Source organism: Oncorhynchus masou, chromosome 15 (assembly GCF_036934945.1).
Source record: "Oncorhynchus masou masou isolate Uvic2021 chromosome 15, UVic_Omas_1.1, whole genome shotgun sequence".
Lineage (NCBI taxonomy): Eukaryota > Metazoa > Chordata > Actinopteri > Salmoniformes > Salmonidae > Oncorhynchus > Oncorhynchus masou.
The window spans coordinates 59686357-59706842 of NC_088226.1; the positions used below are offsets into that span (position 1 = coordinate 59686357).

At 43.2% G+C, this 20486-nt stretch overlaps 1 protein-coding gene across 2 annotated transcripts in view; it reads right to left on the reverse strand.

Annotated features, from left to right (window-relative positions):
• Positions 1-20486, reverse strand: part of LOC135556561 (peroxisome proliferator-activated receptor alpha-like) — a 79103-nt gene that overhangs the window by 11582 nt on the left and 47035 nt on the right. For both annotated transcript variants that reach the window (XM_064989864.1, XM_064989863.1), the window contains exons 4-5: positions 14112-14250; positions 4601-4800 (exon numbers count right to left, since the gene is read on the reverse strand). In XM_064989864.1, the coding sequence (XP_064845936.1) occupies positions 4601-4800; positions 14112-14250 (339 nt within the window). The remainder of the gene's footprint in view (positions 1-4600; positions 4801-14111; positions 14251-20486) is intronic.

Below are 20486 nucleotides of genomic sequence, written 5' to 3' on the forward strand. Positions count from 1 at the left end.
ACCTACTTCCATTCATTTGCTTACCGCCCCAATAGATCCACAGATGATGTAATCACCATCACACTGCATACTGCCCTATCCCATCTGGACAAGAGGAATACCTACATCAGAATGCTGTTCATTGACTATAGCTTAGCCTTCAACACCATAGTACCTTCCAAGCTCATCATTAAGCTTGGGGCCCTGGGTTTGAACCCCACCCTGTGCAACTGGGTCCTTCAACCTCAGGAGGCTGAAGAAATTTGTCTTGGCCCCTAGGACCCTCAGAAACCTTTATAAATGCACAATTGAGAGTATCCTGTTTGGCTGTATCACAGACTGCACCGCCCGAAACCACAGGGTTCTCCAGAGGGTGGTGCTGTTTGCCCAACGCATCACTGGCGGCACACTACCTGCCCTTTAGGACACCTACAGCACCCGATGTCACAGTAAGTCCAAAAAGATCATCAAGGACATCAACCATCCGAGCTATCATCCAGAAGGCGAGGTCAGTACAGGTGCATCAAAGCTGGGACCGAGAGACTGAAAAACTGCTTTTCTCTTAAAGCCATCAGATTGTTTAATAGCCATCACTAGCCGGCTACCACCTGGTTACTCAACCCTGCACCTTAGAGGCTGCTTCCCTATATACATAGACATGGAATCACTGGCCACTAGTCACTTTAATAATGTTTACAAACTGCGTTACTGATCTCATATGTATATACTGTATTATATTCTAATGTATTTTAGCCATTTATTTGATTTGATTTTCGGTTGCCAGAGACGCGACCCAGTCATTGTCTTTTTGTTCTGTATCTATGGACATGACCGAGTAGTTCGTTCTAAATGTTCCATTGCCATACTGTCTGCCAACGTTCTTATCCCTTGCTTGCTACCGTAGCTAGCCAACTACGGCTAACTTCCAGTCACGCCAAACAGTGCAGCCAGAATAACAACAGTAGCTGCATTTGCGTTTGTTTAAACTGTTTTGTAGTGACATTTTATTTGGATACATTCATAACAATGAAGCGCGATTTCGCCTGGCATAAAAAATGTGCTCTCTTGTCAGGACACAGTTGTTCAGAGGAGCTAGCCAACAACACAGCCAACACAATCACTTCAAACTTAAACTGGAAAGACTGCAAACGAGCTACACTTTGTTTCTTTTTACCTTTTTTCAATTTACATTTCTTTGTACATGCAGTTGAAGTCGGACGTTTACATACACCTTAGCCAAATATATTTAAACTCAGTTTTTCACAATTCCTGACATTTAATCCGAGTAAAAATTCCCTGTTTTAGGTCAGTTAGGATCACCACGTTGTTTTAAGATTAATAGTAGAGAGAATTATTTATTTCAGCTTTTATTTCTTTCATCACATTCCCAGTGGGGCAGAAGTTTACATACACTCAATTAGTATTTGGTAGCATTGGCTTTAAATTGTTTACCCTTGGGTCATAAGTTTTGGGTAGCCTTCCAGAAGCTTCCCACAATAAGTTGGGTGAATTTTGGCACATTCCTTCTGACAGACCTGGTGTAACTGAGTCAGGTTTGTAGGCCTCCTTGCTCGCACACGCTTTTCCAGTTCTGCCCACACATTTTCTATAGGATTGAGGTCAGGGCTTTGTGATGGCCACTCCAATACCTTGGCTTTATAGTCCTTAAGCCATTTTGCCACAACTTTGGAAGTATGCTTAGGGTCATTGTCCATTTGGATGACCCACATTTTAAGATGTCTTGAGATGTTGTTTCAATATATCCACATCATTTTCCCTCCTCATGATGTCATCTATTTCGTGAAGTGCACCAGTCCCTCCTGCACCAAAGCACCCCCACAGCTGCCACCCCTGTGCTTCATGGGTGGGATGGTGTTCTTCGGCTTGCAAGCCTCTCCCTTTTCCTTCAAACATAACGATGGTCATTATGGCCAAACAGTTTTATTTTTGTTTCATCAGACTAGAGGACATTTCTCCAAAAAGTACGATCTTTGTCCTCATGTGCAGTTGCAAACCGTAGTCTGGCTTTTTGAAGGCGGTTTTGGAGCAGTGGCTTCTTCCTTGCTGAGCCGCCTTTCAGGTGATATCGATATAGGACTCGTTTTACTGTGGATATAGATACTTTTGAACCTGTTTCCTCCAGCATCTTCACAAGGTCCCTTGCTGTTGTTCTGGGATTGATTTGCACTTTTCGCACAAAAGTACATTCATCTCTAGGAGACAGAACATGTCTCCTTCCTGAGCAGTATGATGGCTGCATGGTCCTATGGTGTTTATACTTGCGTACTATTGTTTGTACAGATGAATGTGGTACCTTCAGGCGCTTGGAGATTTTCCCAAGGATGAACCAGACTTGTGGAAGTCTACAATTTTATTTCCGAGGTCTTGGCTGATTTCTTTTGATTTTCCCATGATGTCAAACAAAGAGGCACTGAGTTTGAAGGTAGACCTTGAAATACATCTACAGGTACACCTCAAATTGACTCAAATGATGTCAATTTCGCCTATCAGAAACTTCTAAAGCCATGACATAATTTCCTGGATTTTCCCAAGCTGTTTAAAGCCACAGTCAACTTAGTGTATGTTTTCTTCTGACCCAATGGAATTGTGATACAGTGAAATAATATGTCTGTAAACAATTGTTGGAAATATTACTTGTGTCATGCACAAAGTAGATGTCCTAACAGTAGATATCCTAACCTAATTTGTGGAGTGGTTGAAGAACAAGTTTTAATGACTCCAACCTAAGTGTATGTAAACTTCCGACTTCAACTGTATCCATAAAAACTATGCCAGCTGATTGATGATTTCGACTGGCTGAGAAACACTGCCTGCTGATGTTGGTCGGGGCAGGGGTAGCCAGGTGGAAAGCATTGCCAGCCATAGGAAAATGCTTATTGAAACTATCGATTATCGTAGATTTATCAGTGGTGACAGTGTTTCCTATCCTCAGTGCAGTGGGCAGCTGGGAGGAGTTGCTCTTATTCTCCATGGACTTTACAGTGTTCCAAAACTTTTTGGAATTAGTGCTATAGGATGCACATTTCTGTTTGAAAAAGCTAGTCATAGCTTTCCTAACTGACTGAGTATATTGGTTGCTGACTTCCCTGAAAATTTGCATATCGCAGGGGCTATTTGTTGCTAATGCAGAATGCCACAGGATGTTTTTGTGCTGGTCAAGGGCAGTCAGGTCTGGGGTGAACCATGTCTGTTCTTAGTTCTACATTTTTTGAATGGGGCATGCTTATTTAAGATGGTGAGGAAAGCACTTTTGAAGAGGAACCAGGCATCTTCTACTGATGGGATGAGGTAAATATCCTTCCAGGATACCCGGGCCAAGTCGACTAGAAAGGCCTGGTCGCTGTGTTTTAGGTTTTAGGGAGTGTTTAAAGGGAGCGTTTAACAGTGATAAGGTGTGGTCGTTTGACTGCGGACCCATTACGCATGCTGGCAATGAGGCAGTGATCGCTGAGATCCTGGTTGAAGACAGCAGAGGTGTATTTAGAGGGCAAGTTGGTCAGGATGATATCTAAGAGGATGCCCATGGTTACGGATTTAGGGTTGTACCTGGTAAATTGCTTGATAATTTGTGTGAGATTGAGGACATCTAGCTTAGATTTTAGGACGGCCTGGGTGATAAGCATGTCCCAATGTAGGTCACCTAACAGTATGGATTTTTAAAAGTAGAAGCTTGAATTGTTTGGGCACAGACCTGGATAGTATGACAAAACTCTGCAGGCTATCTCTGCTGTAGATTGCAACTCCGCCCCCTTTAGCAGTTCTATCTTGTCGGAAAATGTTATAGTTAGGAAAGGAATTTCTGGATTTTTGATGGCCTTCCTAAGCCAGGATTCAGACACGGCTAGGACATCCGGGTTGACGGAGTGTGATAAAATAGTGAACAAAACTAATTTAGGGAGAAGGCTTCTAATGTTAACATGCATGAAACTGAACCACTGAACAGAGGAACTACAGTAACAGTTTGCTCTGTGTTACATGTGGATGTCTATTTCAACTGACCTGTGACCACTGACCGCTTACTGACTGAATCCTTTCTGACCCTTGCCACACCTACACCCACCGATGATGGAATTCACCAATTTACCAGAAACATAACACTTATCCCACCCATATAGTCTACTCTTGGAGTCCACAGATCTAAGGGCATAATCTTTAAAGAAAGATGGAAGGAGTTTTTTTCCAAATACTGTTAATAATGGTCCTTTATGAGTCAGGATCATACAGAGTGTCTCTTCATAAAGTATATTCAGACAGATGTGTCCTAGAAATGTATTTCTGTCGTTGCATGATTCTTTGGCTCCTATTGGGTAGTTGTTGCCAGGTTATATTGACACATAAGGACTGTTTGATTGCCCATTTCATCACATTTAAACTGGATCCAAATGCAGCCTACACACTCCAAAGGGAATCATTCAAAATATAATATTGGACCCTTCTGGTTGCACAAAAAAAGACATGGTGTAATCATTAGGGTTGGAACAAATAGTATGGCATTTCCAATATTTGAATTATTCGCTTTGGACAGTGAGTTTCAGTTTGGTCCAACATGCTCGCATGCATGCAAGCAAGCAAGCCCCCCCCTTCCACACACTGCTCTTACTGGAGTGCTGGTCTTTCCGGTGAGGATGGTGCGGGCTTTGGCCTTGTTCATGTTGAAGTTTTTGAGGTAGGCCTCATAGATGTGCCTGGCCAGGGTCTTCTGGTCGGCTTGCTCGGGGTCCTCCACCTCCCTGTCCCCCGTCTGGATCTCTGCCTTCAGCTTCAGCTTCTCTGACTGGGGCATCCGACCAAAACGGATCGCTAAACAGAGAGCAGAGAGGAGAGGAAGAAAACACATTAGGTGCAGCATGGCAGTGACGTGTCATTTTTATTGAATTAAACTGCAACGGACAAATATGTATCTGTTTTGCTGAGACAGATATGCAGATGCATGCCAATTGTACGGTATATTGTTTATCAAATCAACATAAGAAAGATATGGAGGTTCAAGACAATTGAGAACTGTTTGCCAAATCATGAACACTGTTGTTTTAAGTTTTCTAGATATAAAGACAGGTTATGGATCCCTGGAGACATGAGTTTAATGTCCTGTATGTTTCAGGAACAGTTGAGAGAATTGGGGGCAGGATGAGGGCTAGTTGAAGATGAATGTGTTAGCACACTAAAGAAAATAGGACAAATCAGGTAGCTAGTGTGTGTGTGACTCTGATCCTAAGTGTCTAGCTAATCAGATTACAGTTGCACTACCAATAACCCCTTCCCTCTGACACACACGCACACGCACACACACACACACACACACACACACACACACACACACACACACACACACACACACACACACACACACACACACACACACACACACAACAGCAGGTGCACCTATTACATATATTTATGGCACTCTAAAGGGATACAGCTGGGCTCAGATTTCACTGGCTTCTACAGCACAAATGTGTTCTATTGTGATTAACCACACCACACACACACACACATTCACTGACTGGTAAATTACAGTAAAACAAGCCGGTGTTCAGAATGGGGCCATATTAGATTACTGTATAAGTGAATGGTTCCTCTAAACTTGGCAGATCCCTGGGAAGGATGACAAACCTGGGTTCAAATACTATTCAACATCATTTCAAATACTTCGCTTGGGCTCGATTGAGTTTACCTGGCAGACTAAAGCAAACGCTTAAAGTATTTGAAACATTTCAAATAGTAGTTGAACCCACGTCAGGAGGATGGGGATCCTGAGGCAGCAGCCAACTGTCATTAGAGAAAGAGGAAATGAGAGATGCTCTGAGTGGGGCCCAGGAGACTCGGGATAAGAACATCAGACTAAGTGGAGGATGAGGATGAGTCTCTGACTCACTAAAGCAGAGCACAGGGACGGTGTGGGACAACAATCTGTCAGAGCGTCTGTCAAACAAACAACAAACAACCCAATCTATGCTTCTGAAAGGCTTAAGGAGCAGGGAGGAATTTGTAATGTCTCCTCTGGAGTGCTGTAGTCCTGCTGGCCTTCAGGCAAACAAAAGTCTACCAAGGCAAGAGTGACTACCAAAATAAATTGCACACAGAACTCAGACTTTTGTGCAAATCTTTCATTGAAATCCATGCATGATTTATGCAAAAGTGGGAGAGAGAAAGAAAAGGGGGGGGGGGTCTAAAGCCTCAGTGTATCAGGTTCTATATGTTCCATGACCCTCTCCCATGTCATTGTCCTGTACACTTTTACATTTAGGTAACGTATGAAACACCCCTAAAAAAATATATAAACAAATTAAATAAACATATGAAACACAAGACACATGCACAGATAGAGGGACTGTATGTACAGATAGAGGACTGTATGCACAGATAGAGGACTGTATGTACAGATCGAGTACCTTATGTACAGACAGACAACTATATGTACAGATAGAGGACTGTGTGCACAGATAGAGGGATTGTGTGTACAGATAGAGGACTGTATGTACAGATAGAGGACTGTATGTTCAGATAGAGGGATGTATAAACAGATAGAGGTCTGTATGTACAGACAGAGGACTGTATGTACAGATAGAGGGACTGTGTGTACAGATAGAGGACTGTATGTACAGATAGAGGACTGTATGTACAGATAGAGGGACTGTGTGTACAGATAGAGGACTGTATGCACAGATAGAGGGACTATGTGTACAGATAGAGGGACTGTGTGTACAGATAGAGGACTGTATGTACAGATAGAGGGACTGTGTGTACAGATAGAGGACTGTATGCACAGATAGAGGGACTATGTGTACAGATAGAGGGACTGTGTGTACAGATAGAGGACTGTATGTACAGATATAGGAAGTGCAGATAAGATAAGTGAACACCCACTTTATTGTTCCTGGGGGGAAACTTGTCTTGAACACACAAGTGCTGGTCCCACATAAACATTTTGAAATGAATACTAATATGGAGCATCAATCCCAGACCTGGGATCAGATACCATTTATGGTATTTCAATTACTTTAAAAGACATTTGGAAGTATTTATTTATTTTTTATTTGAAAAGACTAGTTGAATATTGGAATGTATTTGGAAATATACGTGGCAAGTATTTGAAAATACTGAAATACACTGACTCAAATACACTCCCATGCATTTAACCCATTATTTGAAAATAACATTTTAAATATGTATTTTAAAATACTTTCAAATAGTAGGCTATTTATAGTTAATTATTTTAAAATACTTTCAAATAGTTCCAATAGAAGCAGTTGATTTTGTGCTAGACATGCACCCGTCTAGGCTAAAGAAAATGTAGACAAATCTCGACCCTGTATGTGACCAATGTAGAGACACTTCTGCAGATCTTAAGCATGTTTTTGATCAAGTGTTTTTGCCAAATCTGTAACCAGTGTAGTTTTTGAAGTCAACGTAGAATTGTGCCCCCTGGTGGCCCTTTTTAGTCTACCACCTACTGCCTTAATGCTCTCCAGACCAGTGCAGGATGCACTTGCTTTCTCTACTATCATCTCCAAGAGACGTACAGTTGTTAAGTAGAAAAACGTCCACCGTCCATTGCACAGTCGACAGTTAAATGATTTTATTCACTTTTTAAAACTAGAAAAAAAACATGTTATACTTTAAAAGGGAAAAAGTATGTATTTCATTCCACCTGGGTACTCTTTATAGACCTGCTACTAGGGCCAGACCCTCCGTATGACTTAAAAATTGTCTGGCTTACTGATGCTGTTGCCATTTGTTGTTATTTATTTTTTTAATATTTGATTTGCATCCATTATGTGTGGATGGCTTGGTCTGGAAACAACCTGTCACCATACCTGTCTGTATCCTTCTGAGTTGTGATAGAACCTATCTGTAGGGTTAGGTGGGGGCTGAGTTGTGATAGGTTCTATCAGTAGGGTAAGGTGGGGGCTGAGTTGTGATAGGTTCTATCTGTAGGGTTAGGTGGGGACTGAGTTGTGATAGGTTCTATCTGTAGGGTAAGGTGGGGGCTGAGTTGTGATAGGTTCTATCTGTAGGGTAAGGTGGGGGCTGAGTTGTGATAGAACCTATCAGTAGGGTTAGGTGGGGGCTGAGTTGTGATAGAACCTATCAGTAGGGTTAGGTGGGGGCTGAGTTGTGATAGAACCTATCAGTAGGGTAAGGTGGGGGCTGAGTTGTGATAGAACCTATCAGTAGGGTTAGGTGGGGGCTGAGTTGTGATAGAACCTATCAGTAGGGTAAGGTGGGGGCTGAGTTGTGATAGAACCTATCAGTAGGGTTAGGTGGGGACTGAGTTGTGATAGGTTCTATCTGTAGGGTTAGGTGGGGACTGAGTTGTGATAGGTTCTATCAGTAGGGTAAGGTGGGGGCTGAGTTGTGATAGGTTCTATCTGTAGGGTAAGGTAGGGGCTGAGTTGTGATAGAACCTATCAGTAGGGTAAGGTGGGAGCTGAGTTGTGATAGGTTCTATCAGTAGGGTAAGGTGGGGGCTGAGTTGTGATAGAACCTATCAGTAGGGTTAGGTGGGGGCTGAGTTGTGATAGGTTCTATCAGTAGGGTAAAGTGGAGGCTGAGTTGTGATAGAACCTATCAGTAGGGTTAGGTGGGGGCTGAGTTGTGATAGAACCTATCAGTAGGGTTAGGTGGGGGCTGAGTTGTGATAGGTTCTATCAGTAGGGTAAAGTGGGGGCTGAGTTGTGATAGAACCTATCAGTAGGGTTAGGTGGGGGCTGAGTTGTGATAGGTTCTATCAGTAGGGTAAGGTGAGGGCTGAGTTGTGATAGAACCTATCAGTAGGGTTAGATGGGGGCGGAGTTGTGATAGAACCTATCAGTAGGGTTAGGTGGGGGCTGAGTTGTGATAGGTTCAATCAGTAGGGTAAAGTGGAGGCTGAGTTGTGATAGAACCTATCAGTAGGGTTAGGTGGGGGCTGAGTTGTGATAGGTTCTATCAGTAGGGTAAAGTGGGGGCTGAGTTGTGATAGAACCTATCAGTAGGGTAAGGTGGGAGCTGAGTTGTGATAGGTTCTATCAGTAGGGTAAGGTGAGGGCTGAGTTGTGATAGAACCTATCAGTAGGGTTAGGTGGGGGCTGAGTTGTGATAGGTTCTATCAGTAGGGTAAAGTGGAGGCTGAGTTGTGATAGAACCTATCAGTAGGGTTAGGTGGGGACTGAGTTGTGATAGGTTCTATCAGTAGGGTAAGGTGGGGGCTGAGTTGTGATAGGTTCTATCTGTAGGGTAAGGTAGGGGCTGAGTTGTGATAGAACCTATCAGTAGGGTAAGGTGGGAGCTGAGTTGTGATAGGTTCTATCAGTAGGGTAAGGTGGGGGTTGAGTTGTGATAGAACCTATCAGTAGGGTTAGGTGGGGGCTGAGTTGTGATAGAACCTATCAGTAGGGTAAGGTGGGGGCTGAGTTGTGATAGGTTCTATCAGTAGGGTAAAGTGGGGGCTGAGTTGTGATAGAACCTATCAGTAGGGTTAGATGGGGGCGGAGTTGTGATAGGTTCTATCAGTAGGGTTAGGTGGGGGCTGAGTTGTGATAGGTTCTATCAGTAGGGTAAAGTGGGGGCTGAGTTGTGATAGAACCTATCATTAGGGTTAGGTGGGGGCGGAGTTGTGATAGGTTCTATCATTTGGGTTAGGTGGGGCGGAGTTGTGATAGATCCTATCATTTGGGTTAGGTGGGGGCGGAGTTGTGATAGAACCTATCATTAGGGTTAGGTGGGGGCGGAGTTGTGATAGGTTCTATCATTTGGGTTAGGTGGGGCGGAGTTGTGATAGATCCTATCATTTGGGTTAGGTGGGGGCGGAGTTGTGATAGAACCTATCATTAGGGTTAGGTGGGGGCGGAGTTGTGATAGAACCTATCATTTGGGTTAGGTGGGGCGGAGTTGTGATAGATCCTATCATTTGGGTTAGGTGGGGGCGGAGTTGTGATAGAACCTATCATTAGGGTTAGGTGGGGGCGGAGTTGTGATAGAACCTATCATTAGGGTTAGGTGGGGCGGAGTTGTGATAGATCCTATCATTTGGGTTAGGTGGGGGCGGAGTTGTGATAGAACCTATCATTAGGGTTAGGTGGGGGCGGAGTTGTGATAGAACCTATCATTAGGGTTAGGTGGGGGCGGAGTTGTGATAGAACCTATCATTTGGGTTAGGTGGGGCGGAGTTGTGATAGATCCTATCATTTGGGTTAGGTGGGGGCGGAGTTGTGATAGAACCTATCATTAGGGTTAGGTGGGGGCGGAGTTGTGATAGAACCTATCATTAGGGTTAGGTGGGGGCGGAGTTGTGATAGAACCTATCATTAGGGTTAGGTGGGGGCGGAGTTGTGATAGAACCTATCATTAGGGTTAGGTGGGGGCGGAGTTGTGATAGAACCTATCATTAGGGTTAGGTGGGGGCGGAGTTGTGATAGAACCTATCATTAGGGTTAGGTGGGGGCGGAGTTGTGATAGAACCTATCATTAGGGTTAGGTGGGGGCGGAGTTGTGATAGAACCTATCATTAGGGTTAGGTGGGGGCTGGGGGAGAGACAATGCCAGGAGTTGTTGAGCATTTCCCTCCAACAATATATATATACAGTGCCTTCGGAAAGTATTCAGACCCCTTGACTTTTTCCACATTGTTATGTTACAGCCTTATTCTAAAATGTATTAAATTGTTTTCCCCCTCTTTAACCTACACATAATAGCCCATAATGACAAAGCAAAAACAGGTTTTTAGAAATGTTTGCTACTTTATTCAAAATAAAAAACAGAAATAACAAATTCACATACAGTACCAGTCAAAAGTTTGGACACACCTACTCATTCCAGGGTTTTTCTATATTTTCTACATTTGTAGAATAATAGTGACAACATCAAAACTATGACAATGACCCAAAACAGCTCCAGGCTGTGTAAGGGCTTTTTGACAAAGAAGGAGCATGATGGTGTTGCATCAGATGACCTGGCCTCCACAATCACCTGACCTCAACCCAATTGAGATGGTTTTGGATGAGTTGGACCGCAGTGAAGGAAAAGCAGTCAACAAGTGCTCAGTATATGTGGGAACTTCTTCAAGACTGCTGGAAAAACATTCCTCATGAAGCTGGTTGAGAGAATACCAAGAGTGAGCAAAGCTGTCATTAAGGCAAAGGTTGGCTACTTTAAAGAATCTCAGATATAAAATATATTTTGATTTGTTTAACACTTTTTTTGGTTACTACCAGATTCATAGTTTTATTTCATAGTTTTGATGTCTTCACTATTATTCTACAATGTAGAAAAAAGAAAAAAGAAAGAAAGACCCTTGAATGAGTAGATGTGTCCAAACTTTTGACTGGTACTGTAAGTATTCAGACCCTTTACTCAGTACTTTGTAGAAGCACCCTTGGCAGTGATTACAGCATCGAGTCTTCTTGGGTATGACACTACAAGCTTGGCACACCTTTCTCCTCTGCATATCTTCTCAAGCTCTGTCAGGTTGGATGGGGAGTGTTGCTGCACAGCTATTTTGAGGTCTCTCCAGAGCTGTTAGATCGGGTTCAAGTCTGGGCTCTGCCTTGGCCACTCAAGGACATTCAGAGACTTGTCCCGAAGCCACTCCTGCTTTCTCTTGGCTGTGAGCTTAGGGTCGTTGTCCTGTTGGAAGGTGAACCTTCGCCCCAGTCTGAGGTCTTGAGCGCTCTGGAGCAGGTTTTCATCAAGGATCTCTCTGTACTTTGCTCAGTTCATCTTTCCCTCGATCCTGACTAGTCTCCCTTTCCCTGCCGCTGAAAAACATCCCCATAGCATGATGCTGCCACCACCATGCTTCACCGTAGGGATGGTGCCAGGTTTCCTCCAGACGTGACACTTTGGCATTCAGTCCAAAGAGGTCAATCTTGGTTTCATCAGACCAGAGAATCTTGTTTCTTATGGTCTGAGGTGTCTTTTGGAAAAATTAAGCGAGCTGTCATGTGTATTTTACTGAGGAGTGGCTTCAGTCTGGTTGGTGGAGAGCTGCAGAGATGGTTGTCCTTCTGGAAGGTTCTTCCATCTCCACAGAGGAACTCTAGAGCTCTCTCAGAGTGACCATTGGGTTGTTGGTCACCTCCCTGACCAAGGCTCTTCACTCTAGATTGCCCAGTTTGGCCGGGCGGCCAGCTCTAGGAAGAGTCTTGGTGGTTCCAAACTTCTTCCATTTAAGAATGATGGAGGCCACTGTGTTCTTGGGGACCTTCAATGCTGCTGAAAGCTTTGTGGGAACTCCTTCAAGACTGTTGGAAAAGCATTCCAGGTGAAGCTGGTTGAGAGATTGCCAAGAGTGTGCAAAGCTATCATCAAGCCAAAGGGTGGCTACTTTGAAGAATATAAAATATAAAATATGTTTAACACTTTTTTGGTTACGACATGATTCCACATGTGTTATTTCATAGTTTTGATGTCTTCATTATTTTCTACAATGTACAAAATAGTAAAAATAAAGAAAAACCCTTAGTAGATGTTTCCAAACTTTTGAGTGGTACTGTATATAAAATAAGTAGTTGATTTGGGCCACATTATTTGAAAATACTCAAATACACAGAAAATAGTCTGCCTGTCTGTCTGTCTCTGTCAACTCTGACCAACTACTACAGTGACCTTGCTAAGCTCCCCTTCACATCACATCACTCCACACCACGCACAAGTCACCCCTTAATTCTATTTCAGTCCATTGTAAACAGCAGGACATGGACCTTAGGGTCAGAATGCCATGTTGCATGTTGACACAAAACACACAGGTAAACATCATCCTTCAAATAGGGCCAAAGACTTCAAATCAAATTGTATTGGTCACGTACACAGTTTAGCAGATTTTATAGCGGGTGCAGTGAAATGCTTTGACCTCATTATCCTATATCAAGTTTATTGTTCATAGATTAACTCTATATAAAGGAAAGATCATTATGTTTATATTGCGAATAGTCTGTCTGTCTGTCTGTCTGTCTGTCTGTCTGTCTGTCTGTCTGTCTGTCTGTCTGTCTGTCTGTCTGTCTGTCTGTCTGTCTGTCTGTCTGTCTGTCTGTCTGTCTGTCTGTATGAGAGTGATTGTCTGTGATTTTTGTCTGGACAGTGGACCCAGTTTTTAGTAAGGTTCCACTAGTAATGTATCCTATTGAAAGAGCCCCTGCTCTACACTGCACAGCTCACTATCAGTCTAAAAGACCTTAAATTCTCCACTCGTTTAGTTCATTGATCAGTGGGCAGCCCTGGTCATGTGACCTGTAGGCCCAGACTGAGACTCACACTGCTTGTCTCTGTTCACACCTAAAGGGTGACAGGGTTCAGCCAATGCAATACAGCCCCACCTTACCGTTCTCCTGACCTTCACAATTACACACCACCACGCAGAGAGACTGCATAGAGTCTTGATAGAGACCGCACAGAGACCGAGTAGAGATCGCGCAGAGACAGCGTAGAGACAGCGCAGAGACCGCTTAGAGACAGCACGGAGACCGCGCAGAGACCGCGCAGAGACCGCGTAGAGACCGTGTAGGGACAGTGCAGAGACCTCGCGGAGACAGTGCAGAGACAGTGCAGAGACAGTGCAGAGACAGTGCAGAGACAGTGCAGAGACAGTGCAGAGACAGCGCAGAGACCGCATAGGGACCGCATAGGGACCGCATAGGGACCGCATAGGGACCGCATAGGGACCGCATAGGGACCGCATAGGGACCGCATAGGGACCGCATAGGGACCGCATAGGGACCGCGCAGAGACAGGGAGACATGCATCAATTGCAATTCTGCATCGTTTTCTTCTAGATACAGCAACATATGAAATGGTGCAAATGCTTACATGGGTTTATGAATGAATGAATGCTATAGGATTCACAGCTGTCACTCATTCATCTTGAAAAGCAACCATACACCATAATGTGGTTTTGAATGGCGTACAGTACGTGTGAGTGCGTGTGTGTGTGCGTGCGCGTGCGTGTTATTGTGTGTGTGAGCATGCACGCTCCTTCCTGTTCCTACAAGAGTGGGGTTTTGAATGGCGTACGTGTGTGTGCATATGTCCACGTGCAAATGTGTGTGTGTGTGCTCCTCTCTGGTTGCTACTGGCAGGTTGTGCTGTAAGCAGTAAGCAGTACTCAGGGCTCTGGCTTTGTCTGTGTTCCTCACCATTGTGGGACATGCCCACAGACAGGCACTTCTGGAAGCGGCAGTATTGGCACTTGTTCCGGTTCTTCTTCAGGATCTTACATCGGCGTTCACACTTGTCATATTCCAGCTTGAGGCGGATGGTCCGCCGAAAGAAACCCTGCAGGGAGAGAATCAGGAGAGAGATAAATGTTAGACTGCACTCATGATAAAAGTCACCCTCGACTCAGTAGGGTAACTCAACCACATACAGTATTGTGACTTGGTAAAAGAAAACAATTGCCAGTTTGTACCTGGTATCGTTATATTTCTCAACCTTGGAGCAAACTTCATGCATCTGAGATCTCTCTCAACCTAAGTGAACTATCAGCAAAGCAAAGGCAGTATCCTGACCTGCAACATGCCACTAAGAAAACCCCATTTTCCTCCAATCAGCCAACAGACACTTTCTCTGTAGAAAAAGTGAAATACAGAGAATGGACCCAATGACTGGAGCATGACACTATCAGCCTGGACATACATGCTTATCACGTTCCAAATGGGATTTCACTAGTGTTACACAACTCTGACAAACAGCAGTGTCTGGTTATGGGCAGCTTTAGACGTACTGTCCTGAGTGGTTTAGGGCTTGGACTGGGGTTGGGAGGGGGGGTAGTGAATTGCTTAAGAAGAACATTTAGCCAGCCCCATCCCAAGATGTTGATTTCATAATTCTTGTGAAAGATCTCCTTAATGTGTCCCTACACACGACATGCATTAACGCTTGCAAGGACACGCCACATGCACGCAAGTATGCACATACACCCCTCAAGGGTGACGTGAGGGCAGAATGCTTGTCAAACACAACGACCTCCTGCCAGGCCTGTCTCTGCCTCATGTTTCCATCTCTGCCTCATGTCTCTGTCTCTGCCTCATGTCTCTGTCTCTGCCTCATGTTTCCATCTCTGTCTCTGCCTCATGTTTCCATCTCTGCCTCATGTCTCTGCCTCATGTCTCTGCCTCATGTTTCCATCTCTGTCTCTGCCTCATGTTTCCATCTCTGCCTCATGTCTCTGTCTCTACCTCATGTCTCTGTCTCTGCCTCATGTTTCCATCTCTGTCTCTGCCTCATGTTTCCATCTCTGCCTCATGTCATTGTCTCTAACTCATGTCTCTGTCTCTGCCTCATGTTTCCATCTCTGTCTCTGCATATCATCTCTGTATTACTATGTGACAGCTATGACCAGTATTACTATGTGACAGCTATGACCAGTATTACTATGTGACAGCTATGACCAGTATTACTATGTGACAGCTATGACCAGTATTACTCTGTGACAGCTATGACCAGTATTACTCTGTGACAGCTATGACCAGTATTACTATGTGACAGCTATGACCAGTATTACTATGTGACAGCTATGACCAGTATTACTATGTGACAGCTATGACCAGTATTACTATGTGACAGCTATGACCAGTTTTACTCTGGGACAGCTATGACCAGTTTTACTCTGTGACAGCTATGACCAGTATTACTCTGTGACAGCTATGACCAGTATTACTATGTGACAGCTATGACCAGTTTTACTCTGTGACAGCTATGACCAGTATTACTATGTGACAGCTATGACCAGTATTACTCTGTGACAGCTATGACCAGTATTACTATGTGACAGCTATGACCAGTATTACTATGTGACAGCTATGACCAGTTTTACTCTGTGACAGCTATGACCAGTAGTACTCTGTGACAGCTATGACAAGTATTACTATGTGACAGCTATGACCAGTATTACTCTGTGACAGCTATGACCAGTATTACTATGTGACAGCTATGACCAGTATTACTATGTGACAGCTATGACCAGTTTTACTCTGTGACAGCTATGACCAGTATTACTATGTGACAGCTATGACCAGTTTTACTCTGTGACAGCTATGACCAGTTTTACTCTGTGACAGCTATGACCAGTATTACTATGTGACAGCTATGACCAGTATTACTCTGTGACAGCTATGACCAGTATTACTATGTGACAGCTATGACCAGTATTACTATGTGACAGCTATGACCAGTATTACTATGTGACAGCTATGACCAGTTTTACTCTGTGACAGCTATGACCAGTATTACTCTGTGACAGCTATGACCAGTTTTACTCTGTGACAGCTATGACCAGTATTACTCTGTGACAGCTATGACCAGTTTTACTCTGTGACAGCTATGACCAGTATTACTATGTGACAGCTATGACCAGTTTTACTCTGTGACAGCTATGACCAGTATTACTATGTGACAGCTATGACCAGTTTTACTCTGTGACAGCTATGACCAGTTTTACTCTGTGACAGCTATGACCAGTTTTACTCTGTGACAGCTATGACCAGTATTACTCTGTGACAGCTATGACCAGTATTACTCTGTGACAGCTATGACCAGTATTACTCTGTGACAGCTATGACCAGTATTACTATGTGACAGCTATGACCAGTATTACTATGTGACAGCTATGACCAGTATTACTCTGTGACAGCTATGACCAGTATTACTATGTGACAGCTATGACCAGTTTTACTCTGTGACAGCTATGACCAGTATTACTATGTGACAGCTATGACCAGTTTTACTCTGTGACAGCTATGACCAGTATTACTATGTGACAGCTATGACCAGTATTACTCTGTGACAGCTATGACCAGTATTACTATGTGACAGCTATGACCAGTTTTACTCTGTGACAGCTATGACCAGTATTACTATGTGACAGCTATGACCAGTTTTACTCTGTGACAGCTATGACCAGTATTACTATGTGACAGCTATGACCAGTATTACTCTGTGACAGCTATGACCAGTATTACTATGTGACAGCTATGACCAGTTTTACTCTGTGACAGCTATGACCAGTATTACTATGTGACAGCTATGACCAGTATTACTATGTGACAGCTATGACCAGTTTTACTCTGTGACAGCTATGACCAGTATTACTATGTGACAGCTATGACCAGTATTACTCTGTGACAGCTATGACCAGTATTACTATGTGACAGCTATGACCAGTTTTACTCTGTGACAGCTATGACCAGTATTACTATGTGACAGCTATGACCAGTTTTACTCTGTGACAGCTATGACCAGTATTACTCTGTGACAGCTATGACCAGTATTACTATGTGACAGCTATGACCAGTATTACTATGTGACAGCTATGACCAGTATTACTATGTGACAGCTATGACCAGTATTACTCTGTGACAGCTATGACCAGTATTACTATGTGACAGCTATGACCAGTATTACTCTGTGACAGCTATGACCAGTATTACTATGTGACAGCTATGACCAGTTTTACTCTGTGACAGCTATGACCAGTATTACTATGTGACAGCTATGACCAGTATTACTCTGTGACAGCTATGACCAGTATTACTATGTGACAGCTATGACCAGTTTTACTCTGTGACAGCTATGACCAGTATTACTCTGTGACAGCTATGACCAGTATTACTATGTGACAGCTATGACCAGTATTACTCTGTGACAGCTATGACCAGTATTACTATGTGACAGCTATGACCAGTATTACTCTGTGACAGCTATGACCAGTATTACTATGTGACAGCTATGACCAGTATTACTATGTGACAGCTATGACCAGTTTTACTCTGTGACAGCTATGACCAGTATTACTCTGTGACAGCTATGACCAGTATTACTATGTGACAGCTATGACCAGTATTACTCTGTGACAGCTATGACCAGTATTACTATGTGACAGCTATGACCAGTTTTACTCTGTGACAGCTATGACCAGTATTACTATGTGACAGCTATGACCAGTTTTACTCTGTGACAGCTATGACCAGTATTACTATGTGACAGCTATGACCAGTATTACTATGTGACAGCTATGACCAGTTTTACTCTGTGACAGCTATGACCAGTATTACTCTGTTACAGCTATGACCAGTATTACTCTGTGACAGCTATGACCAGTTTTACTCTGTGACAGCTATGACCAGTATTACTATGTGACAGCTATGACCAGTTTTACTCTGTGACAGCTATGACCAGTATTACTATGTGACAGCTATGACCAGTTTTACTCTGTGACAGCTATGACCAGTTTTACTCTGTGACAGCTATGACCAGTATTACTATGTGACAGCTATGACCAGTATTACTATGTGACAGCTATGACCAGTATTACTCTGTGACAGCTATGACCAGTTTTACTCTGTGACAGCTATGACCAGTTTTACTCTGTGACAGCTATGACCAGTATTACTCTGTGACAGCTATGACCAGTATTACTCTGTGACAGCTATGACCAGTATTACTCTGTGACAGCTATGACCAGTATTACTATGTGACAGCTATGACCAGTATTACTCTGTGACAGCTATGACCAGTATTACTATGTGACAGCTATGACCAGTATTACTATGTGACAGCTATGACCAGTTTTACTCTGTGACAGCTATGACCAGTATTACTCTATGACAGCTATGACCAGTATTACTATGTGACAGCTATGACCAGTATTACTATGTGACAGCTATGACCAGTTTTACTCTGTGACAGCTATGACCAGTATTACTATGTGACAGCTATGACCAGTTTTACTCTGTGACAGCTATGACCAGTATTACTATGTGACAGCTATGACCAGTATTACTATGTGACAGCTATGACCAGTTTTACTCTGTGACAGCTATGACCAGTATTACTCTGTGACAGCTATGACCAGTTTTACTCTGTGACAGCTATGACCAGTATTACTCTGTGACAGCTATGACCAGTTTTACTCTGTGACAGCTATGACCAGTATTACTATGTGACAGCTATGACCAGTTTTACTCTGTGACAGCTATGACCAGTATTACTATGTGACAGCTATGACCAGTTTTACTCTGTGACAGCTATGACCAGTTTTACTCTGTGACAGCTATGACCAGTATTACTATGTGACAGCTATGACCAGTATTACTATGTGACAGCTATGACCAGTATTACTCTGTGACAGCTATGACCAGTTTTACTCTGTGACAGCTATGACCAGTTTTACTCTGTGACAGCTATGACCAGTATTACTATGTGACAGCTATGACCAGTATTACTATGTGACAGCTATGACCAGTATTACTATGTGACAGCTATGACCAGTATTACTATGTGACAGCTATGACCAGTATTACTCTGTGACAGCTATGACCAGTTTTACTCTGTGACAGCTATGACCAGTATTACTATGTGACAGCTATGACCAGTATTACTCTGTGGCAGCTATGACCAGTATTACTATGTGACAGCTATGACCAGTATTACTCTGTGACAGCTATGACCAGTATTACTATGTGACAGCTATGACCAGTTTTACTCTGTGACAGCTATGACCAGTATTACTATGTGACAGCTATGACCAGTTTTACTCTGTGACAGCTATGACCAGTTTTACTCTGTGACAGCTATGACCAGTATTACTATGTGACAGCTATGACCAGTATTACTCTGTGACAGCTATGACCAGTATTACTATGTGACAGCTATGACCAGTATTACTATGTGACAGCTATGACCAGTATTACTATGTGACAGCTATGACCAGTTTTACTCTGTGACAGCTATGACCAGTATTACTCTGTGACAGCTATGACCAGTTTTACTCTGTGACAGCTATGACCAGTATTACTCTGTGACAGCTATGACCAGTTTTACTCTGTGACAGCTATGACCAGTATTACTATGTGACAGCTATGACCAGTTTTACTCTGTGACAGCTATGACCAGTATTACTATGTGACAGCTATGACCAGTTTTACTCTGTGACAGCTATGACCAGTTTTACTCTGTGACAGCTATGACCAGTTTTACTCTGTGACAGCTATGACCAGTATTACTCTGTGACAGCTATGACCAGTATTACTCTGTGACAGCTATGACCAGTATTACTCTGTGACAGCTATGACCAGTATTACTATGTGACAGCTATGACCAGTATTACTATGTGACAGCTATGACCAGTATTACTCTGTGACAGCTATGACCAGTATTACTATGTGACAGCTATGACCAGTTTTACTCTGTGACAGCTATGACCAGTATTACTATGTGACAGCTATGACCAGTTTTACTCTGTGACAGCTATGACCAGTATTACTATGTGACAGCTATGACCAGTATTACTCTGTGACAGCTATGACCAGTATTACTATGTGACAGCTATGACCAGTTTTACTCTGTGACAGCTATGACCAGTATTACTATGTGACAGCTATGACCAGTTTTACTCTGTGACAGCTATGACCAGTATTACTATGTGACAGCTATGACCAGTATTACTCTGTGACAGCTATGACCAGTATTACTATGTGACAGCTATGACCAGTTTTACTCTGTGACAGCTATGA